Source organism: Acomys russatus, chromosome X (assembly GCF_903995435.1).
Source record: "Acomys russatus chromosome X, mAcoRus1.1, whole genome shotgun sequence".
Lineage (NCBI taxonomy): Eukaryota > Metazoa > Chordata > Mammalia > Rodentia > Muridae > Acomys > Acomys russatus.
In genome coordinates, this window is record NC_067169.1 from 92,145,344 (window position 1) to 92,169,830 (window position 24,487).

The 24,487-nt window shown below is 36.6% G+C and overlaps 1 protein-coding gene across 1 annotated transcript in view; it reads right to left on the bottom strand.

Moving 5' to 3' along the window:
* Positions 1–7,582: 7,582 nt before the first annotated feature.
* Slc6a14 (solute carrier family 6 member 14) overlaps positions 7,583–24,487 on the bottom strand; it is a 34,330-nt gene continuing 17,425 nt past the window's right edge. The window contains exons 8-14 of the mRNA XM_051141574.1: positions 18,873–19,101; positions 17,011–17,136; positions 14,700–14,818; positions 14,083–14,182; positions 13,739–13,848; positions 9,052–9,219; positions 7,583–8,125 (exon numbers count right to left, since the gene is read on the bottom strand). Of these exons, the coding sequence (XP_050997531.1) occupies positions 7,979–8,125; positions 9,052–9,219; positions 13,739–13,848; positions 14,083–14,182; positions 14,700–14,818; positions 17,011–17,136; positions 18,873–19,101 (999 nt within the window). The 3' untranslated portion in view covers positions 7,583–7,978. The remainder of the gene's footprint in view (positions 8,126–9,051; positions 9,220–13,738; positions 13,849–14,082; positions 14,183–14,699; positions 14,819–17,010; positions 17,137–18,872; positions 19,102–24,487) is intronic.

Sequence of the window (24,487 nt, forward strand, 5' to 3'; positions counted from 1 at the left end):
AAGAGCAGGTTCAAGAGTCAGAGACCCACTTGTTCTCACAGTCAGGAGTCCCATAAAAATACTAAGCTAATAATATATATGTATATATGCATATATATTTTTATATATACATATATGCACACATACACATATGTATATATGTATATGTGACCTGTGTGTGTGTGTGTGTGTGTGTGTGTGTGTGTGTGTGTGTGTGTGTGTGTGGTGTGACCTGATAGAGACCCCTGTAGGTCCTGTGCTTGCTGCTTCAGGCTCTGAGTTCATATGCACCTTGCTTAGTTGATTCAGATGGCCTGTTCTCCTGATGTCCTCCATTCATTCTGGCTTTTATACTGCTTCTGCCTCCTCTTCTGTGTGAAAACCCCAGCTCTGAGGAGAGGGATTTGATGGAGACCTCCCATTTAGACTCTCTCTCAGCATAATGTCTGGTAGTGGATCTCTGCATCTGTTCCCATCTGTTGTCAGAGGGAGCCTCCCTCATGATTACTGAAGAAGGTGCTGACGATAGCAGTTTATTGATACTTTATGTGGGACCAGTACTCTTTGTTTTTAAATACATTTTTTGAGGAGTATTCTTTTGTTGTACCCTAGGCCTTTGGGGTATCTAGTCTCTGGTTTGGTTAACCAAGCTGTGTCAGGTTTCGTCTCATGCTGTGGACCTTAAACCATCAGGTGGCTACTCCCACAAATTTTGTTCCATCATTGTCCTAGCATATTTTGTAGGAAGGACAGATTGTAGGTGGAGGGTTTTGTGGCTGGTTTGGTATCCATGTTTTTCTTTTGGTAGCTGGCAAAATATCCCAAGCCCAAGAGACTAGAATGAAGGGGTGAAGGCTCTATGTAGACACTCAAAACTACTTTTAAATTTCATTTTACATTCATTTGAATGGCTAAAAGCAATAGCACAAGTGATAGCTCATGATGGTGAAGATGTGGCATATCACCCTGAGAGGTAACCCAGACCCACAAAGATGAATATGATATGTATCCGCTTATATGTCAATATTAGTTATTAAGCTACAGTTCAGAGACCCAGAGAGGGGTCGAGGAGAGATGCGTTGACCTCCCTGGGAGGTGAAAATAGAATAGGTTGTATGAGCACACTGGGAGCAGGTGGGGATGGGAGCTGGGGTCAGGTGGGGCCCAGAGATGCGATCAGGTAAGGGAGTAGCTGGAGATAGAGAGTGCAGGGAGAGGTGGCTGGAATTGGAGGGCATTTGGTAGGTGGTGTGGAATAATTGTGTAGTGGAAACTCCTAAAATCATGAAGGTGATCTACACTGCCTGACTGCCCTCGAGACAACCTTTCTCTGTGTAGCCTTGACTGTCCTGGACTTGCTTTGTAGACCAGGCTGGCCTCGAACTCACAATGATCTGCCTGCCTCTGCCTCTCAAGTGTTAGGATTAAAGGCGTGCACCACCATGCCTGCTTACAAAGGTGATCTTTTTTTTTAATTTAATTAATTCATTCATATTACATCTCAATGGTTATCCCATCCCTTGTATCCTCCCATTCCTCCCTCCCTCCCACTTTCACCCTATTTCCTTCCCCTATGTCTATGACCCAGGGGGACCTCATCCCCCACCATATGGTCATAGGCTACCAAGTCTCATCTTGGCAGCCTGCTTCCCCTTCCTCTGTGTGCCCAGGCCTCCCCACCAAGGGGAGGTGGTCAAATATGAGGCACCAGAGTTCATGTCAGAATCAGTCTCCGCTCTCCACACAACTGTGGAGAATGTCCTGTCCATTGGCTAGATCTGGGTAGGGTTTCGATGTTTACTGCATGTATTGTCCTTGGTTGGTACAGTAGCTTGAGCAGACCCCCCCTGGGCCCCAATCTGCCTGTCATGATGTTCTTCTTGTAGGTTTCAAGGACCCTCTGGATCCTTCTATTTCCCCATTCTCCCCTACTTCTCTCACCTAGAGTTCCAACAGGATGTCCCCTCATCTATCCCAATCTGGTAAGTCTTAATGAGGACTCCTAGCAAAGGGAGATAGGGAGTATCAGGTAGCCATCAGACAAGCTTTCGAGCAATGGGTTTGGCTTACATTCAACTGAGTTGTTGACCAAGGTCATATGAAAATCCTCCAAACAACCCACACTAATGCTGAGACAGTGGGTTGCTCTCTGGAAACTGACAGTGGGACCCCATGGCCTAGGTCAACAACCAGACAACTCGTTAAACCTGGAGTGTTCCCATTGTGCTTTAAAAAACAACAAAGAAAAAAAAACATTGCTCAAGTAAGTGATGGATGTTACAGCAAAGACAGACAGCTTTAAGGAACAAAGGAAGGATGAAAGCTCTTTTTACATCACACATGTGATGGGTCTGTGTTCTTTTCAGCATCTTTCTGATGGAATCTCAAACTCCCTCATTCTTTCTCTCTATCTTATTGACCTGGTCCTACACCCAGTCAGGCAGTGCCCAGGGCACACCTGGCTCCCTGATGGCCAGGATGGTTCTGCCAGAGGACCCTGATTATGAGGTCTCATGTGCGTAGATAATGAGAAGCCGTGATGTCACCCGCAGTATATAAGGCAGGGCGGCAGGCAGCTCATGCCAGTTATCACCGGGTGGTGTAGGGGAAAGCAGCTTTTTGGTCGCAGGCTCCGCAAGCTTTCCTATTAGATCCAGCTACTGCTTCTGCTTCCTCCTCCTAGTGCCTGCACTAGGCGTCAGGGAGCGACCATGAGCATCGTACTCATCCTCGTGATTGGTGTTTTGATCGCTTTCTTTGTGTCATTTTTGAAGATACTTTATCAGGTAAGCTGCCTAAGTTTAGACTGCCCAAAGATTACACTGGGTGAATATGTGGATGGGCTTATGATTATAAGATCACAGAAACAGGAAAGAAACCAAGGGAAGAGCACCAAATGCGGCTGGCCCTGTCTACACTGCCCCGGCATTTAACGTCTCTCTGGTTTGTGCTTCCCGAGCTTTCATCAATGTATTCAATAGTTATGGGCAGTTAGTAGATACATATAGGTCACTAATGATTTGATTGACTTTCCAGCGAACCTCTCACTAACCATGAGAGAACAGGAGAGCTGAAAGTGCCGGTTCCCCCGAATCATAGGTTAAAAATGGACCCCTTTTCCACTGTAGCTTCTCCCCTTGCACCTTACAACATCCTTCTGGGAACTGTATAGATATACATGAAGATTTCTTCGTTAAACTTGAGTGTCCTAGTGTTTAAAGTCGTTAAGTGTTTTGACATAGGATTTGGGCCAGGGATGGAGGTACTACCATCCTTCCAAGGCACTAACAAGGCACTTTGCCTTTGCAAGGTGAACTCCGTACTTTCCATTGAATCTGTGCCTTTACAAAACAAACTTGGGAACCAATATTTCCTTTCAACACATTTTTAATTTCTAGGTCTTACCCAGAAACCGTGAATTTGCCTACCTAGATTCTCATGAGGTAGAATTGGGAACTTCCTTGGTGGTAGTCCTTTTGGGAATATGCTCAAGAACGGTGCACCTGGTTCATATCGTGATTTAAATTTTAGACACATCTCAATACTGACTTTTGTAACTTACTAGAAGCATCCCATCAGCAGTGAAAATGGGTTACTTTTTCCCTACATCATTGGGTAATTGTGTTCTCATTTTTCTTGATGGTGGCCATTCTGACTGGCATAAGATGGAACCTCAAAGTTGTTTTAACTTGCATTTCCCTAGTGGTTAGGGAAATGAAACACTTTTTAAAATATTTACTGATCATTTGTGTTTTATCTTTAATTTTACTAGCTCATTTGTGGATTCATGGGAGAGGTTAGCAGTTTAAAATTTGTAGTTCTTTGTAAAAATTAGATATTAGTTCCCTCTTTGACATATAGCTGGCAAAGATTTTCTCCCATTCTGTAAGCTATTTGCTCCACTAATATTTTATTTTCTGTGCAAAAACATTTTAATTTCATGTAGTTCTGTTGTTACCACTTGGGATTCTTGTCTTATTGCAGTCTCGTTTCAGAAAATTTCTGCATTTCAGAAAGTTCCTGCCTCCCTATATCTTGAAGTATATATTCCCTACCTTTTAACATGCACAAAAATCAGTTCAAAGTGGACCAAATATCTTACTTTAAAACCACAGTTTCATTTTAGGAATTAATCCCTCTTCTCTTGTTTTTCATATTGCTTTCTAAGGCATCCCATCCCATAGCCAAGTTCCTGTTTATTCTGTTTTGCTTTTCTTCTGCTGTAGTTTCATTAAGCTACGTAAGTGTGATTACCTTTACAGACAACTGCATGAATGGCCACCAAAATACCATTTATTTTATTTTATTTTCTATTTATTAGCTTACAAACTGGGAATTTTGTATATACTTAGTTATTTCAGGTCTAAATGTGGATTTCCTAGTGTTTAAGGTTTCAAGTGCAGTGCTTTTACATAGAAGTCAAGGGCATGGGTGGAGGAGGCTACTGGACTTCCTGGAAATTTTATGTAAAAATATTGCACTTTGGATAACAAAGCAAGTTCTGTGAGATTTTCCCTCAGTCTATATATAAGCAAAACATATTTGTGACTCAGTGACTCCCTTCAAAACATTTCTAATCTTTAGCTCTTAGGGTGAAGCAGTTGGTTTTTAATAACTAAATTGGTATGAGATGGGATCCAGGAATTGCCAGGCTCTGATAAACCACAACAGCATAATTTCTTTTCCAGGTAATCATATATAAAAGATCATGTGTGCCATCTTTCCCAGTTGGAAGAAGAGAAACTTATTCAGCCTGCAACAGCAATGAATACATCCCTCTCAACAGTTTCACCTACAAAGCTTTAACTAGTCGCTCTCAAGTAACTCCCATCAGAAAGAAAACTCTGCTTAACATGCAATTTCTGGATTATCAACATGACAAAACAGAGAACTTTGTGTTCCTCAAGGGCTTATACCGCTGTGTAAAGATCAATAAGAAACCCCGTGCCAGGGTTCCCGAATATTCTGACAGCGATAGTTAACAACTGAAACTCAGATGGAATCTGATTGATTTTGGCTCTTGCAAAAGAAACATTAAATGAGTGAAGATGTCAGATACAGACTCGGCACTTATTTCTTTGCTACATTTTGTTTTAAGAATCAATTACAACCGGGGTGGTTATGGTGCATACCTTTAATCTCAGCACTCTGGAGGCAGAGGCAGGCAGATCTCTGTGAGTTCGAGGCCAGCCTGGTCTACAAGTGAGTCCAGGAGAGTCAACGCTACACAGAAAAACCCGTCCTGAAAAAAAAAAGAATCAATTACATGCATTGGCTAACACACACACACACACACACACACACATAATTATTAAATATATAGCATATAATGTATATAATTAATAAAATACACTTAATTATATATATAGGGAAATATGTAGAAGCATGCAGTACAAGAAGGAAAGGCACTTCAAAATTTATAGCTTACAAAATAGCAATGATAACTTCATTTAAGTTTAATTTTTCATCTCATGGATTGCAGTCTATTATTGCATTTGTTTACAAGTTTCATCAAGAGGAAGAATTACATGGTCCTGTTGTCTATTATGCAGATGACTGCTTTCTATTATTATAAAATCTTTATAATGAAGAGATGTTATTTTCTACCTTGCAGTATATGTTTTCCATGAATTAAAATGGTGATTAAATCTATTTTTCAACTGGGCGTGGTGGCACATGCCTTTAATCCCAGCACTCAGGAGGCAGAGGCAGGTGGATCGCTGTGAGTTTGAGGCCAGCCTGGTCTACAAATTGAGTCCAGGACAGCCAAGGCTACACAGAGAAACCCTGCCTCAAAAAAATATTTTTCACACTTGAAGGTGGTGATACAAGTTCTTCAACTACTACTTTTGGACAGCTTCTGAAAAACAATTATTGCCATTATATCCTCTGCCCAAATTTCTCTACAGATATCAAAAGTACCTTCTAAAATTTGCATGCACATATTTAGTTGGTGAAAATTCTAAGCTTCAAAATATAATGGGAGAATGTTTTAATACAATTTGAATTACAATGAAGAAAACTTTTTCTAAGCCTAAACTTGTCATATATCTCACATAATAGTCTATAAAATAAAGTATAACTATGATTTAATCTCTGTATTCTTGCTCACAGCATTGGATCTATCTACAAAGAAAGCCTTCAGAGTAGCAATACAAGTCTTACCATTGAGATGAATTACTTGTAGGCTTATTGTTATGCCTTCATGCCACCTTCTTTCAGAATCATGTGTACTAATTAAAGAGACGCCTTAATCGGTTAGGAGGAAATATGATTGTGAGAAATTTGTTCCTTCTTGGTACTGACTTGCCCAATACAAAATAGCTAGCAGTATATAGTGTACTTCAGCATTATTTGTTTTTGAGTAATAGATCCCTTTGATGTTTCTATGAAGACAGTGGACTAGCCCCCCCGAAAAAATGCAAATCCAAACCCACTGAAAATGATACAATGTCAATATGGTAATCTCCTAAAGCTCAGCATAACTCTTGAAATTTTCCTTTTATATTCATGGTAAACTTTAATATCCTAAGCTGTGATATTTAAACCATATGTCAAAAATACATAATAAAGGACAAATCATCATTTTTGAGGAAACCAAGGTATAAAATTTTTATTAGTGACAATTAACAATTAACATCAATTAATGTATGAATGCTTTGTTACTCTTAGGCAAAAATGAAGCCATAAAAGACAAGTTTATTGCCATTCATCTTATAGACATATCATCAAAAAATGCCAGATTTAAATTCATCTAATCAATAAAAATTTTATAAACATTCTATTTGCAGTTAAGTGTAGAACTCATAGAATGTAATGAACTATTTGTTCTTTAATGCAATAAAAATTAAATGAGTTGTGCTTGTATTCCAAATACAACCTAAAGAAGAAAAAGTTATTATGAAGGGTAAGTATCAAAAATTACAATATTTGATTTCTTAGAATTATCCCCTTGTGGCAACCTGTTCCTCATTTTTTGTCTCATTTCATGCTAAACAAACAGTATAATACAAAGTTTACATAGAACACCTGAACCAGATGACATGTTTAGTCATATTTCAGTCATGGGTATTAAACAGCAACCCTCATATGATGTACAGTCCTTTTCCTACATATTTGTGACACTTCTTTTTTAAAAGAGATTTATTCATTTTTACTTTGTGTATGGGTGTTTTACTTGCATGTATATGCACCATGTGCATGCAGTGTCATAGAAGTCAGAAGAGGACATTGGATCTCCTTGAGTTGGAGTTACAGATGGTATAAGTCACCATGTGGATGCTGAGAATGAAACCTACATCTTCTGCAAAAGCCATTACTCCTAACTACTGAGAAATCTCTCCAGGTCCCATTTGTGACATTTATAAGTGAGGACTTTAATTGTGTACTACTCGCCCTTAATTACACTGAGTTATTATTTATCTCTTATATGAAAAAAGTACATATTAAGAATATAGAAACAGGCCAGGTGTGGTGGCATATGCCATTGGTCCCAGCAGAGGCACATGGATCACTGTGAGTTCAAGGCTAGCCTGGTTTACAAAGTGAGTCCAGGACAGCCAGGGCTACACAAAGAATCCCTGTCTCAAAAAAAAAAAAAAAAAAAAAAAAAAAAAGAAAAAAAAAAAGAGTACAGAAACAAATATGTCTTAAAAATTACAAAGTACAAAGTATGACTACTCCCTAAGTAATCATCTCACAGGAAACCTTCAGTATACTAAAAAAAATACAGTAATATTTACAAATGTCATTGTAAAATAGAATGGGGTATATGTACTAACAAATAGCTAATTCTAAAGGGAAACAAGTACATTACTAAAAACTGGAAGATTCACATTTTTATATTTCATTCTTGACTAAGTAAAAAGAGTACTTACAACCCTGCGCTGAGCATGACATCTACATTTCCCTGCTTGATTAGCATACAAATAAATTAAATTCCCCTACTCTATAAAATCACATTATCTTAACAATCGGATATTTTCTCAAGAGTGTCATCTCATTCTGGTTTGTCACTGCCACTAATAGTCGGGATTTCGTGGTCAGTCTCCCTTGCAGGTTCAGCCATGTCTTTGTATCTCTCCCCACGATGTTTTTCCAGGTATGGGCCCCAGTTAGAAGCTGGTCTACAGCAGCTTGCAATACGCTGAAAAGCAACAACAAAAATCGTGTTTTAGAACTTAAGTGCTATCATCCTGAAAAAATCAAATATCAAACTACACTTGTTGTTAAGTGCCTTTGATAGCAACAATGACATAACAATCATAGAAAAATAGTAATAGCCTAAATTCTTACACCACCACCTAACAAGAAATTGTAATAAAAATGTTATTAATTGTTAATAAAATTATCCTAACTACTAAACCAAAAATAATAATTTCAGAATTAAAACATATGAATGGTGTCACTGAGTCAGTTTTCTTCTTGTGATCAGATGAAGGGCTAAATTATTTTGCACTGGAATATATTTTAAAAATCAAGAAAATAGAGTTTCAGGTACTGAACCACTTATTTGGCTCTGTTCTTGGATAAGCACAGGAAAATTGACTCTGCTAAGCCTATCTTGCTGTTCTACTATGAAGATTTGATCAACTCTATCATTGTAGGCTTCCGTGGAAGAAAGATGATTCAAGGGCTACAAAGGATGCAAGATAATTTACCGAGATCATCCAATTAAGTACAATTTAATTACACTATTAGGATCCGTATTATACCATATGAAGATTAAAAAGTAGAGATTACATATAGAAGAAGCAAATGAGTCATTTGTTTTTTGACACGAATAAGGATGACTGTACAAATTTTTATGTCCTGAAGAGTGTAATAGGGACTGAGGATACAAGAATGAACTTCTACAAGGAATTTACAAGTAAAATACAAATAGATACACAAATTCATATATATACATATATGCATATATGACAATAAGATATTGTCAAACATAATATTGGGTTTGGAAGTAGAGGAAAAGAAGAGAGTCATTTCATCCCATGTGTTCTCTTATCTCTTCTACGTAATTAATCTTCATTTTATCACAGGTGCTTATACAAAATTAGGGTTAGATGTGCTTACCTGAAAGATGTTTCCTTCAGCCTGAACTATTTTTATGATCGCCATAATTGGTATCCAAATGATGCAAAAAATAATCATACACCAGCCTAGAGCAACTCCCCAGTCAGGATATGGAATATCACCATACTCAGGTCTGTGAAATTTCACCAGTGACCAGACTAGAATGGCCTAAGTAAGTAAAACATCAAAAAGTTAAAGATCAAACTTCCTGTTATAGATGAATCATAATTTGAAATTTATCAAATAATAAAATGAAGCTGATATTAAGAAACTAAGATAAATGAGTAACAAGCCAGAAGATAATAATATGAAGTGAACCAAATTTCTATTTTAACTTTAAAGAAATTCTGAAAAATTTAAAGCACCCATTTATTAATAAAAGACCTATTTATTCAATGTGTATGTAACAATGCTTGATTATACATTATACATAAAAAATCAGGTGTGTTTTACTGTCAAACCTCTATGGTTTTTTTCTTTTGTATTATTTCACGTGTGTGGGTTTTTTTTTCCTGCGAGTATTATTTCATGTGCATCCTTTGTGAGCCTAGTGCCCATGGATACCAGAGGAGGACATCAGATGCCTTGGAATTCAAGTTCAGACAGTTGTAAGCTGCTATCTGGATGCTGAAAATAAACCTGGTTCCTTTGGAACAGCGCCCAGTGTGCGTAGACTGTGAGCCATATAGCAAGCCTAATTTTTTTTTCTTTTTTGAAATAGGTTCCACCTATTTCCTGGCTGCCCTGGATATAGACCTGGCTGGCCCCAAACTCAGAAGTAAATTTCTGCTCTACCACTTGAATTCTGGAATTAAAGGTGTCTGCCACTGTGCCTGGCTATTTCTGTTTTACAGATAATCAATTCATTGCCTAAAACATTTACCTTTTATAGAAATTGCTTTCATAATCCCTCCTGTTATAATTTTTAAGTTATATAGCACATTATTGTCCGTTGTTTCCCTTCTATGTAATTATAACACAGAATGTCTTCCTCCAATTGAACTGAAACTTATTATTTACTCTAATCAGCCCTGAATTCCATTAAATTCATGTCAAAATTGTAAAGAATTATTCATCATAAGGCTGAATATAGTTCAGTGTATACATGTGTTGCATTTTCTTATTTTTACTTTTGTCTGTTTCATATATATATATATATATACACACACACATATATATTCTCACTCTATAGCCCAGGTTTGCCTTAAACTTACTATAGCCCATACTGGATCTTAAATCACAGAATTCATTCTACTTTAACTTCCTGAATGCTTGCATTGCCAATGTGAGCCATATTGCCTTGCCTTGCCTCATTTGTTTCATGTAGTTGTCCATTGGCAGACACCTAAGCTAGTTCCACTTGTTGACTATAGTAATAGTGCTGTAGCAAATGCTGGAGTACAGGCATCTCCAAAACATATTGATTTCATCTTTTTTAAATATATCCAATCAATGGTGAAATTGTTGTTCTCTTGCATACTATTTCTCAGAATGTGAATTAGTACAGTCACAACAGAAGACATTATAGAGCTTTCTTAAAACTAATGAAAAAAATAGAATTACCTTCTCCAACACTCCTCTTGTGGGTATATGTACAAGAAGATTACACTGCTAGCACAGCTTCATTCTATGCTATAAGCTAGCCAGCATATGTGTGAAAAATCCGGTGAGAATGTACAAGTGCACTTAGAGATGTTTTTGACCTTAACAACTGTTATTCGTTGCACAAGAAACTATTTTCTCCCTCACATAACTCAAATTTAAACACATAGTACTGGCACATGTTACCCAAAACACAATTCCCTCCTAGGGTCTTCTTGAGAAAAAATAAATTTGATATAAGTTCAAGAAGTGTGGCAAAAACCTGAGATCTGTCTGAAATCTCAGCATTCAAAGAACTGAGGCAGGGGGATCAGAAGATCAAGGTCATGTGTAGCTACATACCAATTTCAAGACAAGCCTGAGATACAAAAGCCTCTCCCTCACAAAAGGTGATAGAATTCATTTGAATCAGCAATTCTTAACCCATGAGTTGCAACACAGGGCTTACTTAAGTATCAGAAAGCACAATTGTTTTCACTATAAAGCATAACAGGAGTAAAATTAAAGTTATAAACTAACAATGAAATTAATTTTATGGTTGGGGGTCACTACAACATGAGAAACTGTATTAAAGAGTTATAATAGTAGGAAAGTTGAAAACTACTTCTTTAAATGATTTTTAAATGGTTTTCAAAATGCACCAGAAGTAAGTAAGGCATTAAGGAGATGTTCTGGGAATGACTGTCTGACTTATACTATGTTTTTCCAAAAATAAAAGTATATTTTACTGCTTGACTGATACACATACACACACATGGATGTGTAACCTGTTGGAGCTAGCAAGGAAATTATCTAGAATAAAATCATACATGTATACATACATATGTAGATTCATGTATTTGCTAAGAAAAGTAATTTTTAAAACGCTACCAATTGGCTGAGTGTGGTGGTGCATGCCTTTAATTCCAGCACTCGGGAGGCAAAGGCAGGCAGATCGCTGTGAGTTCAAGGCCAGCCTGGTCTGCAAAGCAAGTCTAGGACAGCTAAGGATACACAAAGAAACGCTGTCTCAAAAAAAAAACAAAAAAAAAAAAAAAACAAAAAAAAAAAAGCAAAAAACAAAACAAAGCAAAAAACAAAACAAAGCAAAAAAGCTACCAATCAAGCCTTATTTGCAGGGAGGGGGACCCTTTAACCCTGGCATTCAGGAGGCAGTGGCAGGCAAATCCTTGAGAGTTTGAGGCCAGTCTGGTCTACATAGGGAATGCCAGACCAGTCAGGGCTACATAGTAATAATACCCTGTCTCAAAAAATAAAAAAAGTAAAAAGTAAAAAAACCAAACATTTAAACCAACAAAAATAACCTCTTACCAATCGGTACTCAAGGAGTACTAGGGATAAATTTTATTTCTTTAGCCTAATTTGACTCTCACCCAAAGAGAAATGGTCTGACAGAGGTACTCAATGCTGGAGAGATTCAGTTGTTGAACCTCCACCACGAGACTCTCCAAAGGAGTCTAACTTCTATGAGTTTGAGCTTTATCATTATGATTAATAAATCTGCAATCTTTGGGGATCACTTGGGAAGCTGAGAGAAATCTCTGTTGCAAGCTTTTCCAGTCTCATGTAAGGTGGTGGATTAGATGTTGCCTCCACCATGGTGGTGTAACAAAACTAGTCACAACAGTAATGAATGTACTCTATGCCAGAGAGAGAGAGATTAGAATATTATCAGAAAATGTAAAAAAAAAAAAAAAAAAAAAGTGATTCCTACCACAAGGTGACTTTGTGGGTAAGGGAGCTTGCTATTAAGATTGATGACCTGAGTTCAATCCATGGAACCCACATGGGGAAAAGAGAGTACTGATTCTCACAAGTTGTCCTCTAGCCAAGAGCACTCCCTCCCCCCCTCCCCATTCTCTCTGTATGTTAAGAAAATAAGTGAATACTTGGGAGGCAGAGGTAGATGGATCGCTGTGAGTTCGAGGCCAGCCTGGTCTACAAAGTGAGTCTGGGACAGCCAAGGCTACACAGAGAGAAACCCTGTCTGGAAAAACATACAAACAAAAATAAAGTGATAGAACAGATGGAAACTGTAAAGAAGCGGTGGATGACATGGTAAAATGGAGTGATCCATGTATATCAACCCAGTGTAGGAAAGAGAAAAAGAAACTAAATCTAAATGTCAGGCCACATAACTGATGAAAACGTATGGCAGTCCCAGTCATATCACAAGCCAACAGTTCTCACAAGTCTTGGATCCATTTGTAGGATTTGATGAGACAGTGGCACATTGTGTGTGATAGGTCAGCATGGGAGAAGAAATCTATTCTGTCACTCCCTAAGTCATGTACAGCTACCTCTGCCTCTGAATGCTGGGATTAAAGGTGTGCATCACCATGCCCAGCTCTGAATATTATTTATTTGAGAAAAGGGCTATTTAAAGAAATCATCTGGCTGAATGGTGGTGGCACACGCCTTTAATCCCAGCACTTGGAAGGCAGAGACAGGAAAATCTCTGAGTTCAAAGCCACTCTGGTCAAAAGAGAGAGTGCCAGGACAGCTAGGACTAAACAGAGATGTCTCAAAAACAAACAAACAAACAAAAAACAACATAATGAAAAATAAAGACACCATGTGCAGCTGGGCATGGTGGTGCATGCCTTTAATCCCAGCACTCAGGAGGAAGAGGCAGGTGGATTGCTGTGAGTTTGAGGCCAGCCTGGCCTACAAAGCAAGTCCAGGACAGCCAGGGCTACACAGAGAGACCCTGTCTCAAAAAACCAAAATCAACAACAAAAAGACACCATATTGTTCTGGTCAGGCTTTGTATTTTCTAGAAGAGAACTAAAGAAATGACTCATCATCTCTCTCAGACAATGAGTTAATTTATGATTTGCTTTTGTTTATCGTACTTGTATGGGCAATATTTAAACCCCATGGCTTCAAAAATAATATTGCAAAGGCATTTTAATACAGAGAGTATGAAGAAACCAGCAGGAAAAAAAAAAAAACACAAACGAGAAAACTCTCCCAAACTATTTACTTATTTTCCCTAATGGAAAATGGTCTCCAAGTTCCTCACTAACATTTAAAGGTATGCATTATATTATTAACACCAAATTTGATACATATTGTTACTTACAGACAACAGAATGGGAGTGATGACAAACCAGCAAGCTTTCCACCAGAGCCAGAATATCCATCTCTTTGCTCCAATCATCATTTCTATATCTTCAATGAATCTATTCCCTCCTGAAGAAAACAATTTCAGACTATGAGCTCTTTTTATACCTTTTATAGGGATAAGGATTGCCATCCAAATTACCCTTGTTCATTTAAACACTTTACTAAACTACAACATTGAAGGAATTCCATTTCATTCATATCGTACTTTGCTCAATAGATTGCGTTTTACTATTATATGTGCAATTATGAGTAGGATGATCATGTATAAGACTTATAAGCAAATCTGTAATCACCACTTACCATAAATCCAGATGATTCCTGCAATTTCCAAGATAGCGGCAATCAAAATCCCCCATCCAGCACAGAAATGATCTATCAGATGAACCCAGTAAATGCCAGCCTACAAGAAAACAAAACAAAAAACAAACACACTAGTTACTTACAATTATTTTTTAAGTATTTGTTTATTTTGTGAAGTATTTAAATAGAATATTTTAAAAATAATATATAAAAGGTAAATTTAAAGTATAAACTCAAATGTGTGTTTAATTATCTAAAAACCAAAAGGGCTTTTAAAAAATAGTATATTACAACATTAGCAAAATATAAGCATTTAGAATAGTTGATTATATGAATGGCATATTGTATCTAGAGCTCTGTAATAGCCACCAAGAAAATACAGCTTCTAATCATTTTGTTACTTGAAAAAAAAAAAAAGTCAGTTTTGGGTCTCCTCCTCTGAAAAACAAGTACTAGCAAAGTTACAAAGGAGAAAATGGCTGAAATTTGGAAAGCATAAATCCAAATAGAAATTCTACCTGTCATGAAATACCCCTTTTAACTTTAGTATATTTGTTTAGATTTTAAACTATATTCCAACTAATGTTTGTCTGTAGAAGGTAAAATCTATACTGTACCTGAGTCACACAGACGAGACCAAGGAGAAACAAAACCAAACAGCAACCCAAAGTTATAGGAACCCTCATGCGTTTCATTGTTTGGGGAAATAAATCCTGAATTGTTGTCGTAATTGTTTCTAGAGGACACAATAGAGGGTTACAGTTCAACTGAGCAAGACAAATCAAATAATTCAATTTCTATTAGTCAAATTTACACAAATAAGCTGGGTGTAAACTGGCATTGTTCTTTTCTAACAGTCAATAAGATCTTTTCTCTTAGTCCCTGGACTTAGTTCCCAGCAGACAGAGAAAAGAGAGAGACATACAGAAAAAGAAGGGATTGCAGTTCAAGAAGAGGTTACGACAGGGAAGAGAGGAGAAAATAGAGGATGAGAGGAAGAAGAGAGGACAAGGAAAGAGAAGGGCTGAGAAGGAGAGAAGAAAAACGAGGGAGGAATGAGGAATAATGTTTACTAAACATGGACTTATCTAAAATCAGAAAAGTATATAAATGAAAAGATATATAATATATTTGATATTTTTGAATGTTTTGGAAATCAACCAGAGGAACCTTGATTTTGTCCTAGGAAGAATAAAGTTTTAATAACGTGTTGTATAAGACAATAAAGATTATTTCAGATTTTCCAGTTGTATGCTATAGGGAAATTTCTTTTCTATACATAGAATCATAGTGTATGTAATTTGTGTGTATGAGCATGCACACATGCATGTGCACATGCTCAGCCACAAATGGGGCATCTGTATCACACATATACAAGGTTTAGGGACCATGTGTACAGAAGAGGGGAAAATATTTTAAGAGCCCTAGAAGTCATGAAGGTCTGGAGCAAATGGTTGTCTTCTGGTCATGACAGAATCTACACACTCTTAAAAGTCACATCAGCTGTGGTTGCCTCCACAAAATCAACATTCCAGCAGGGAGTCGGGAGGGGCCATGTGTTTCTACCATTAACTGAAAAGTTAGTGACAGTTGATAACTTCTAGAGGAGTCAGTTTTCTGTAAAGGTGTGGTGCATGACCTCAAACCCACTATGTATATGCGCAGGACAAGTTGAACTCCATTGTTTATTAAACAAAAGAAAAAATATGGAGGAAATATAGAGGTAAGATGGGAGGACACAGGTTGAATGTGATCTAAATACATATTATGAAATTTCCAAAGAATTAATAAAAATATAATATTTTCAAACTTATTTCAAATTTTCTAGTTGTCTACCATTAGGAAATTCCTTTTGCATACACAAACCCATACATAAGGAGAACATTCACTGTGTGAAATTTATGTTTCTGTGTGCGAGTATATGAAAGCACATGTGCACATGTGTGTTCCATGTAAGTGGGCAGAAGGCAATCTCATTTGTCATTTCTCAAGTGTTTCCCACATCATTTTTCTGAGACACAGATTCTTAGTGAACCTGGAGCTCACAGATTGACTGTACTGAATAACCAGTGAGCTCCCAAGGGCTAGGCTTTCCACAGTGTGCCATTTTCTCAAGAATTTATAAGGATACTGGAGATCAAAGCATGGTCATGAAGAGAGCTCAGCAATTACTTTCCCAACTAAGACCACTTCTCCAGCTGTAGTGTGTAGAATTTTTAAAAGAGGAATTAAAATACCCATAAATAGGGTGATATATTATCAATTAACTATATTTATGTGTCTTGTTAAAGTAGCATATATACCATGAAACCATGTTTAGATGAAAGAAAATTATGCTACCTATAGATATGTGATATATATATATTTGTATATCACATGTGTGTGCACACATATACACATGGACAAAATAGGACACTATGGTGACAATTGCCTCTACAAAAAAAAAGAGAATTATGTTACTGTTTTTTTAAAAAATCTTAAGCAAGAACCAAGTTTTCAGGGTGAAATGAGATTTTTCAAGGAACTGTCCCTAGGTACAAGGGGCAGGGAAGAGAAAGTGGTGGCTATCTTGACATTGTTTGGTTTAGTGTACATTTAATTGAGAAACAAATACAAAACTCTGAGTAAAGTAGCCAACAATTGACCCCCCCCCCCCAAATACCTATCTGGAGCACATACAATGAATCATTGATGGTTTTTGAGTGTCAAGTATAAAAGTATATTGTATTTTTATGTATTTTATTTTTAAATTAAAACAATTCATGAATTTCATTTTGTTTTGTTTTGTTTTGTTTTTTGAAGTTCATTTTTGTTAATAGGACCTAAAAGGAGTTTCTATTATAAAGCCTACAATATGAAATAGGATGTTTCCAAATAAAGAAAAAAGGAATAAAATATCAATTATTCAATACCAAAAGGATTACTTACCAATCGAAGCAAACTGAGAATCCAGACCTAATGTTAAAAGCATGAAGAAAAATAATATGGACCAGAATGGACCACCTGGGAGTTGAGCCAGAGCTTCTGGATAGGCAATGAAAGCCAAATCGAACCCTAAGAAAGTGTGTGGGATCTTAAATTAATTGCCAAGAAATTAATTGCCATTTGAACATTGTTAAATACTCCATCATGCCTTGCAATCCATGACAAAGTTCTTTATCAATTAACTTATTAAAATGGTTTGCTTGGAGGCCAGAGAGATGCCTTACTGGGTAAAAACACTTGCCACTCAAGCTTCATGACCTGAGTTCAATTCCCCTATGATGGAAGAAGAGAACAGTCCTCTGACCTCTAAGCAAACACTGTGACATGCATGATGCTGCGCTAGGTATCTCTCTTTTTTCTCCCATACACAGTAATAATAGATAAATATTAAATTGTTACACAAATATGAGTGTGTGGCATAAATTACGATATTAATACAAGTTTTCATGACAGTTGCTTTAGAACTTTAAATATTTTTTTTTGAGACAGGTCTCTCTGTGTAGCCTTGGCTATCCTGAACTCACTTTGTAGACCAGGATGGCCTCGAATTCACAGCTATCTGCCTGCCTCTGCATCCCAAGTGCTGAGATTAAAGGCATATTCCACCATTCCTGGCTGGAATGAATTTAGTTTCCCATGATCTTGACAAATGTTTGCCCATAATTATTATGAGTAATATTATTTAAGTTTATAGATACATGAAATAGTGAATATAATAAAGTCCTTGATGGAATCTCATTTTTGATTTGATGCTACCTTTAAAAGCACTTTGTAGTTTTTTACAACTTTTCTATGTTACCCTCAGTTTTAAGTACTTTCATTTTCTCTACCTTCCTAGAGGACTGACATAGAATTCATAGCACTAGCTTTTAAACTAGGTTTTATCGCCTTCTAAATATTTACACTTGTGTAAGACATAGTATTTCTGTGTATCAGTGCACTATGAAGAAACGGACCCTAAATGATCTCCAGTTTCCCTTCTTATACAGTAATTTTGCTATCATTCCTCAATATTTCTATTATACTCAATATATAATAAAAATTTCCAAGAGGTTCCTGCTTAAAGAATCCTAGAATTCCTTTTCTATGAGTCTTTAGCTGGATAGTAAGCAACTCATAACTATTGTGTTTAAGGGTCGAAGGCCATTAGATAGATTCCTTGAAAGCCAGACACAATTATGCACTGAATCACTTGAACCTTCATATTATATAGATAAGCTTAAAAGTTTAAACTCAAGCTGTAATTGCTTCTGGGTAAATTGGGTCATAATTGTTTCTCACATAAAGCGAGAGCATGCTTACCATAATACTTGAACCCTGTCACTGTGTGTTGCATGGTTCGTACTAAGGATTAAATAAAATACAGGGGGAAAAGGTCTTCTTTTGTCATTTTTAGACAATGTCTCATGCAGCCTCAGCTGGCCTTAGTTTCTCTCAGTAAATAAGACTAGTCTTGAACTTCTAATCCTCTTATCTCTACTTCTAAAGTGCTGTGATTACATGCATATAACACCACATCTAGTTTATGAGGTGCTTAAAATAAAACCCAGGGCATTGTGCATTCTTGGCAAGCACTCTACCAACTGAACTCTGTTCCTAACGTTGGTCTTCTTGCGTAACTGTTCCCTAAAACACTCTTGTACATCCAGATGTTTTAGGAACTATTATATTAAAATAAATTATGTCAGATAAACCAAGAAAATACAATAACTCTAATCGTAAGTATAGATGACTATAAATTATACCAGAGTTTCATAAGTGAGCAATATTCAATTAATGACTTGGTAGCATCCAGATTTAGATACCTGATTTTACAACTTGGGAGACTTCCTTTTCAGATATATGAGCCATGTGTCCCAATATAGAAAAAATAGCAAACCCAGCAAACACACTAGTGAGGCAGTTTGTCAAACAAACTATAATGGCATCAGAGTAACAGTTGTTGTTGAACTTGTTGTAAGATGACAGAGCGACTAAGCCACCCCAAGCCACAGAAAGGGAATAAAATATCTGAGTGGCAGCATCCTTCCAAACCTGTAAGAGAAAAAATTTTAAAGTTTTAAACATGTGCTCTTAAATTTAATTCATATAAAATAGTTTACAAGTAAATATGGATGTATATTAAAAAATAATGAAATGAAAGCCTAAATGTCTGCCATCAAGATGAGGATAACAATGGTATGCATCATTTAATGTTGCTGCATGTTTCTTTCATGCTCCAGTAGTCACTGTGACTCTGACTGAGGGCTTTATACTTTCCTCTTTCATTATATGTGGTTTTTTTTTTCAAGACAGGATCTTGTTACAGCCTCTGGCCATCTTGGAAATAGCTTGATAGACCAGGCTGGCCTCAAATTCAGAGATCTACCTGCCTCTGCCTCCCAGGTGCTTGGAATTAAACTCATGCACCACCACTGCCTGGATATTCTTTATATTTAGCTTTGAATGTTTAGAGCTCATAGAAGCAATTTACACAACTGGGCTTTGTAATTCAGCTTCAAGGTATTTAATCATTATCAAATAGAGCCTTATAAAATTTCAATTGGATGCCATTTATATTTCTGTAATTTCAAAATTAAAGATAGAGACAAGTTCATATGGTTTAACTAAAACTAAAATCATCTATGAGAACTCTGAAAGGGAGATGTGTGGACCAGGATGGTAGAGAGATAAGAAGTGAAGGTTTTCAGTATGCATGGTACACATGTACAAAAGTGTCACACAATTAAAATTTAAAAATAAACTGTCAGAGCCAGGCGTGGTTGCACACACCTTTAATCCCAGCACTCGGGAGGCAGAGGCAGGCGGATCCCTGTGAGTTTGAGGCCAGCCTGGTCTACAAAGCGAGCTCAGGACAGCCAAGATAGAATAGAGAAACCCTGTCTCGAAAAAAACAAAATAAATAAAATAAAATGTCTTTGTAATCATTTTCCACTTGTCTATACCCCACAGTAAATGTTACAACCTATTCTTTCTCCTGTTAACTAATACCAGGTTGCTTAAAGTTTTGCTATGATGCAGCTTTGAATACTCTTGTGTCTTCTGTTTATATAGGTGAGGATGTGGAAGGTCAAAGCTGATATGTATCATCTTTTACTGACTCTTGCCAGGATATCCTCCAGAACGTCCCCACTAGTTAGCCCTCTAATCAGCTGAAGATGAGAGGTGCCATTCCTCTATATCACTGTTTCTCAACTTGTGATTCATAACAGTAGCAAAATTACAGTTATGAAGTAACAAAGAAAATAATTTTACAGTTCGGGGGAGGTCACCACAACATGAGGAACTGTATTAAAGGGTCGTAGCATTTGGAAGGTTGAGAACCGCTGCTTTAAACACTTGTAATTCTGGCTCTGAGAGTTGATACTCTCTTTGGCCTCTGTGCACACAGGTGCACATGTGTGAACACACACATAAATCAATCAATACATCTTTTTTTAAGATAGCAGATTTTAAAACCTGTAGTATGGGTCTAACCTATAGACTAGTATTTCTCAACCTGTGGGTCGCAACCCCCTCTTGAGCACCATATATCAGGTATTTATTTATATTACTATTCATGACAGTGGCAAAATTACAGTTACGAAGTTGTCACAAAAATATATTTATGGTTGGGCGTCACCACAACATGGGGAACTGTATTAAAGGGTCACAGCATTTGGAAGGCTGAGAAACACTGCTCCAAAATTTTTGTCAATACTTTGTCAGAATTTTTCATATGACCTAGTTGAATATTTTGAATTAAGGGTTTTGATTATACTTGTTACTTACCACAAGTTAACATTTTCCCACGAGGTTTTTTTTTTGTGTGTGTGTGTGTGTGTGTGTGTGTGTGTGTGTGTGTGTGTGTAAAATTTCTGTTTAAATACTTCACATTCTTTCTACTATTTGCTGTATTTGATTTCTAGGAAATCTTGAACCCCACCCCCTCCTCTCTAAAATGGGGTTTGTGTAGATCAGGCTGACCTGCAATACCATACATAGAGCTCTGATATCTGCCTTTAAAGTACCTGATGGAATTTAAGCTATGCACATCACACCACACCCAGGAACTCAGTTTTGAAACTAAATTCTAAGTTTTGTGTTGTGTATCTTGAGTGTTCTCCCCCTCCATAACTGGATTATTGTTTGTTGTCTTTACTTTGTGTCCTTCAACGAGCCGTAGTACTTTTGTTCCTGTTGTTTCATGAAGCTGAAAGTATTCAGCTTTGCTTACCCATGTGTTTGCTTATCTGTGCTGTCTAAAAACAAAGCTTAGCTCAAGGTTATATACTCTAAATTAAACAGTTTTTCTTACAATTAAAATTTTTCAATTCCCCTGAAATTTATGTTACCCATATTAATTACATACATGTTACACATAATATATGTAACACTTTCCACTTCACACTATTTTCAACTGCTTGAGGATAATTGACATTGTAAATTGCATTAACTAGACAACAGTGACTTCCATTGGATCATGCATCCCTTCCGGACTGAAATGAGTTGCTACCTCTGCTGTATACCAAGTTCTGTTTTTTCATATTTATAGTTTTTAGATTACTATCCTGTAACACTTTTCTGTATATCTATTCCTATGCTAAAACCACATGATTTTAATTACTACAGCATTATACGGCTTTTGTAATACTGTTTTATGCCCGTGTGACAGTTTCTCCACACTTTATATCTGTGGTGGAAATTTGATTGGAATTCTACTTGTTCTAGATACCAATGTAACATTAAAACCACATTAATTCTTAGCAAGGATATTACTAGACAGACCACCCTGGCTCTGTGCTCTTTGTCTAATTCCACTCCTTTAATCATTATTGATGTCACAATTGGCCTCTCCTTCCTCTTTGTTACAGGCCAGTGGTTAACTAAGAGATTTATTCAGGTTAATCTATTTTAAGACTTGAATTCTTTAGAAAGAAAAAAAATCCACGTATACAGATTTCAAATAATAGAGGTTATCTGACCAAAAGTCTCTTTTCAGTTGCTTAACATCACACTGAGTAGTGGAAGGCAGGCTGAATAGCATGGCTGTATATGAGTAAGAATTCTGGTGGTAGAATGAAAAAGAATACATTTATATCCAAAACATTCATCCCATGTTACCTCAATGTAATCTCTTTAACTCATTGGTATGTATGAGCAATAACAATAATAACTAGAAAGGTGTTCCATAATTGTTATTATGAGAAATGATCATAGTGTGATTTCATTTACTATAGAGATGCTAAAAACAATAATTTTTATTTGAGTATTATTTCAATTGAAACAAGTTTCCTAGGGGGTAAAAATCACTGGATCTTCAAAATATACTTTTCATGCTAGATTATATAGATATATAGAGTCAGTATGAAGGGAGATGCATATGCGGGTAGATAAGTAGATAGATCTTTATAAGCCAAGGTAATTTCATTTAGATATAAGAAAATCATGTTAGAAATAAGATAACCTTATTTCTTTGCCTGTGGTCCCCATCTCATGCTTCTGCTGATCTCTGAGCCTCTGCACTTTATGTGTTATGAATGCAATGTGATTTAAGAAGAGCTGAGATGGATGAGTCACACCAGTGTTGAGAAAGAATGCTAATCTGAGAAAAACTACTGTCATCAACACTGACTCCCCCAAAAATGGGATGTGGTCATTTGCTATGGGGAGTGGAGGAGTAAGAGGACTAAATTGCATGTTTCACAAGCAGCTTTAAATGCAGGCCTGATTCTTTTTTAATAATAGAGACTCAGAAACAGAGACAAATATAAAATGCATATGAAAACTTCAAGATAGTTTCAAGGGAGTATGAAGCCCAGGTGTCTGAAGCTTATAAAAAGCCACTTAGGTATATGAAAGAGGCTTTTCATCTGTGGTCAAAGTTATGGGGTTTAAGGAAAGTGGAAGGTGTACTTCTTAGGGAAAATGAAATAACTATATTGTAATGTACTATCAATAGTTAAAATAATTATACACCAGCTCACATTTACATGAGTTTTTTTAATGCCCCCAGTATATTAACTTATTTTATCATGTTTAATAACCTAAGAGGAAATGATCTTCTAGTTGAGAATGGATTAGTAAGCAAGGTTAAGAAGAATAAGGACTAAGACTAATTAAGAGATGCAGTAAGATGCCCGGTGGACACGTCAAAGCACAGTAATCTCCAAGTATATAAAAATAAGGCATGATGGTTCTAAAATAATTAGAAATGGTGTGGCTAGTCATTTAATGAAAATTATAGAGTACTTTTTAAAAAATCAGAGTTTACATTTCAAATTTTCAAAAGTTAAATGAGAGATTTCCATAACTGAAACTGATCAACTTGATGTTGATTATCAGAAAAATGTTACAACAATTGAATAAATATATGATTTGTAAGTATTTAAAAAAGAAAACGTTCGTTGGAGAGATGGCTCAGTGGTTAAGAGCACTGACTGCTCTTCCAGAGGTCCTGAGTTCAATTCCCAGCAACCGCATGGTGGCTCACAGCCATCTATAATGAGGTCTGATGCCCTCTTCTAGTGTGCAGCTGTACATGCAGATACAACATTGTATACATAACAAATAAATAAATATTTAAAATAAACAAAGAAATAATAAAAAAAGAAAAAAGAAAATGTCAATGGCTGAAAATCAGTATGATTTTTATGTAAAATACAATGGAAATTTAAAACTATTTTGGATAGTATCACTACCGTGGCAGGTACTATTAGCATAAGTTTTTGCTTCAATTTTAATATAAGATTGAAAGTAAGCTAAATATGTGTCAAGAATGTATTATAACTACTAAAAACATGTGAGCCTCCTATGGCTCTATCAACAGAAGCATGGTGGCTGGATAAGCTTATTGTTAATGCTCTACAGTTAATATTGTAAAGCATTTTATGTGCCCATGATATACAGCCATTGTATGAAAATAGACTAAACTTACAAGAGAATTTTTTGGGCTAATGAGAGGACTGTGAATAAGAAAACTGGCTGCTAAACCTTATGATCCATAATGGAAGGAGAGAACTGACTCCCTAAAATTGCCTTCTGATTTCCACATGTGTACCATGTCATGTGTGTTCCCCAAACATACAAAATAAATAAACTTTTAAAGGGAAAAATTCAAAGTATAAGCTGGGTGTCATGGTGCACACCTTTAATCCCAGCACTTGGGAGGCAGATTGCTTTGAGTTCCAGGCCAGCCTGGTCTACAATGCGAGTCCAGGACAGCCAAGGCTACACAGAGGGGAAAAAAAACAAACCTGTCTCAAAAAACCAGAGAGAGAGAGAGAGAGAGAGAGAGAGAGACAGACAGACAGACAGACAGAGACAGAGAGAGACAGAGAGAGAGAGAGAGAGAGAGAGAGAGAGAGAGAGAGAGAAGAAAGAAAGAGAGAAAGAAAGAAAGAAAAAAATCAAAGTATATATAATACATGTGTAGAATAGT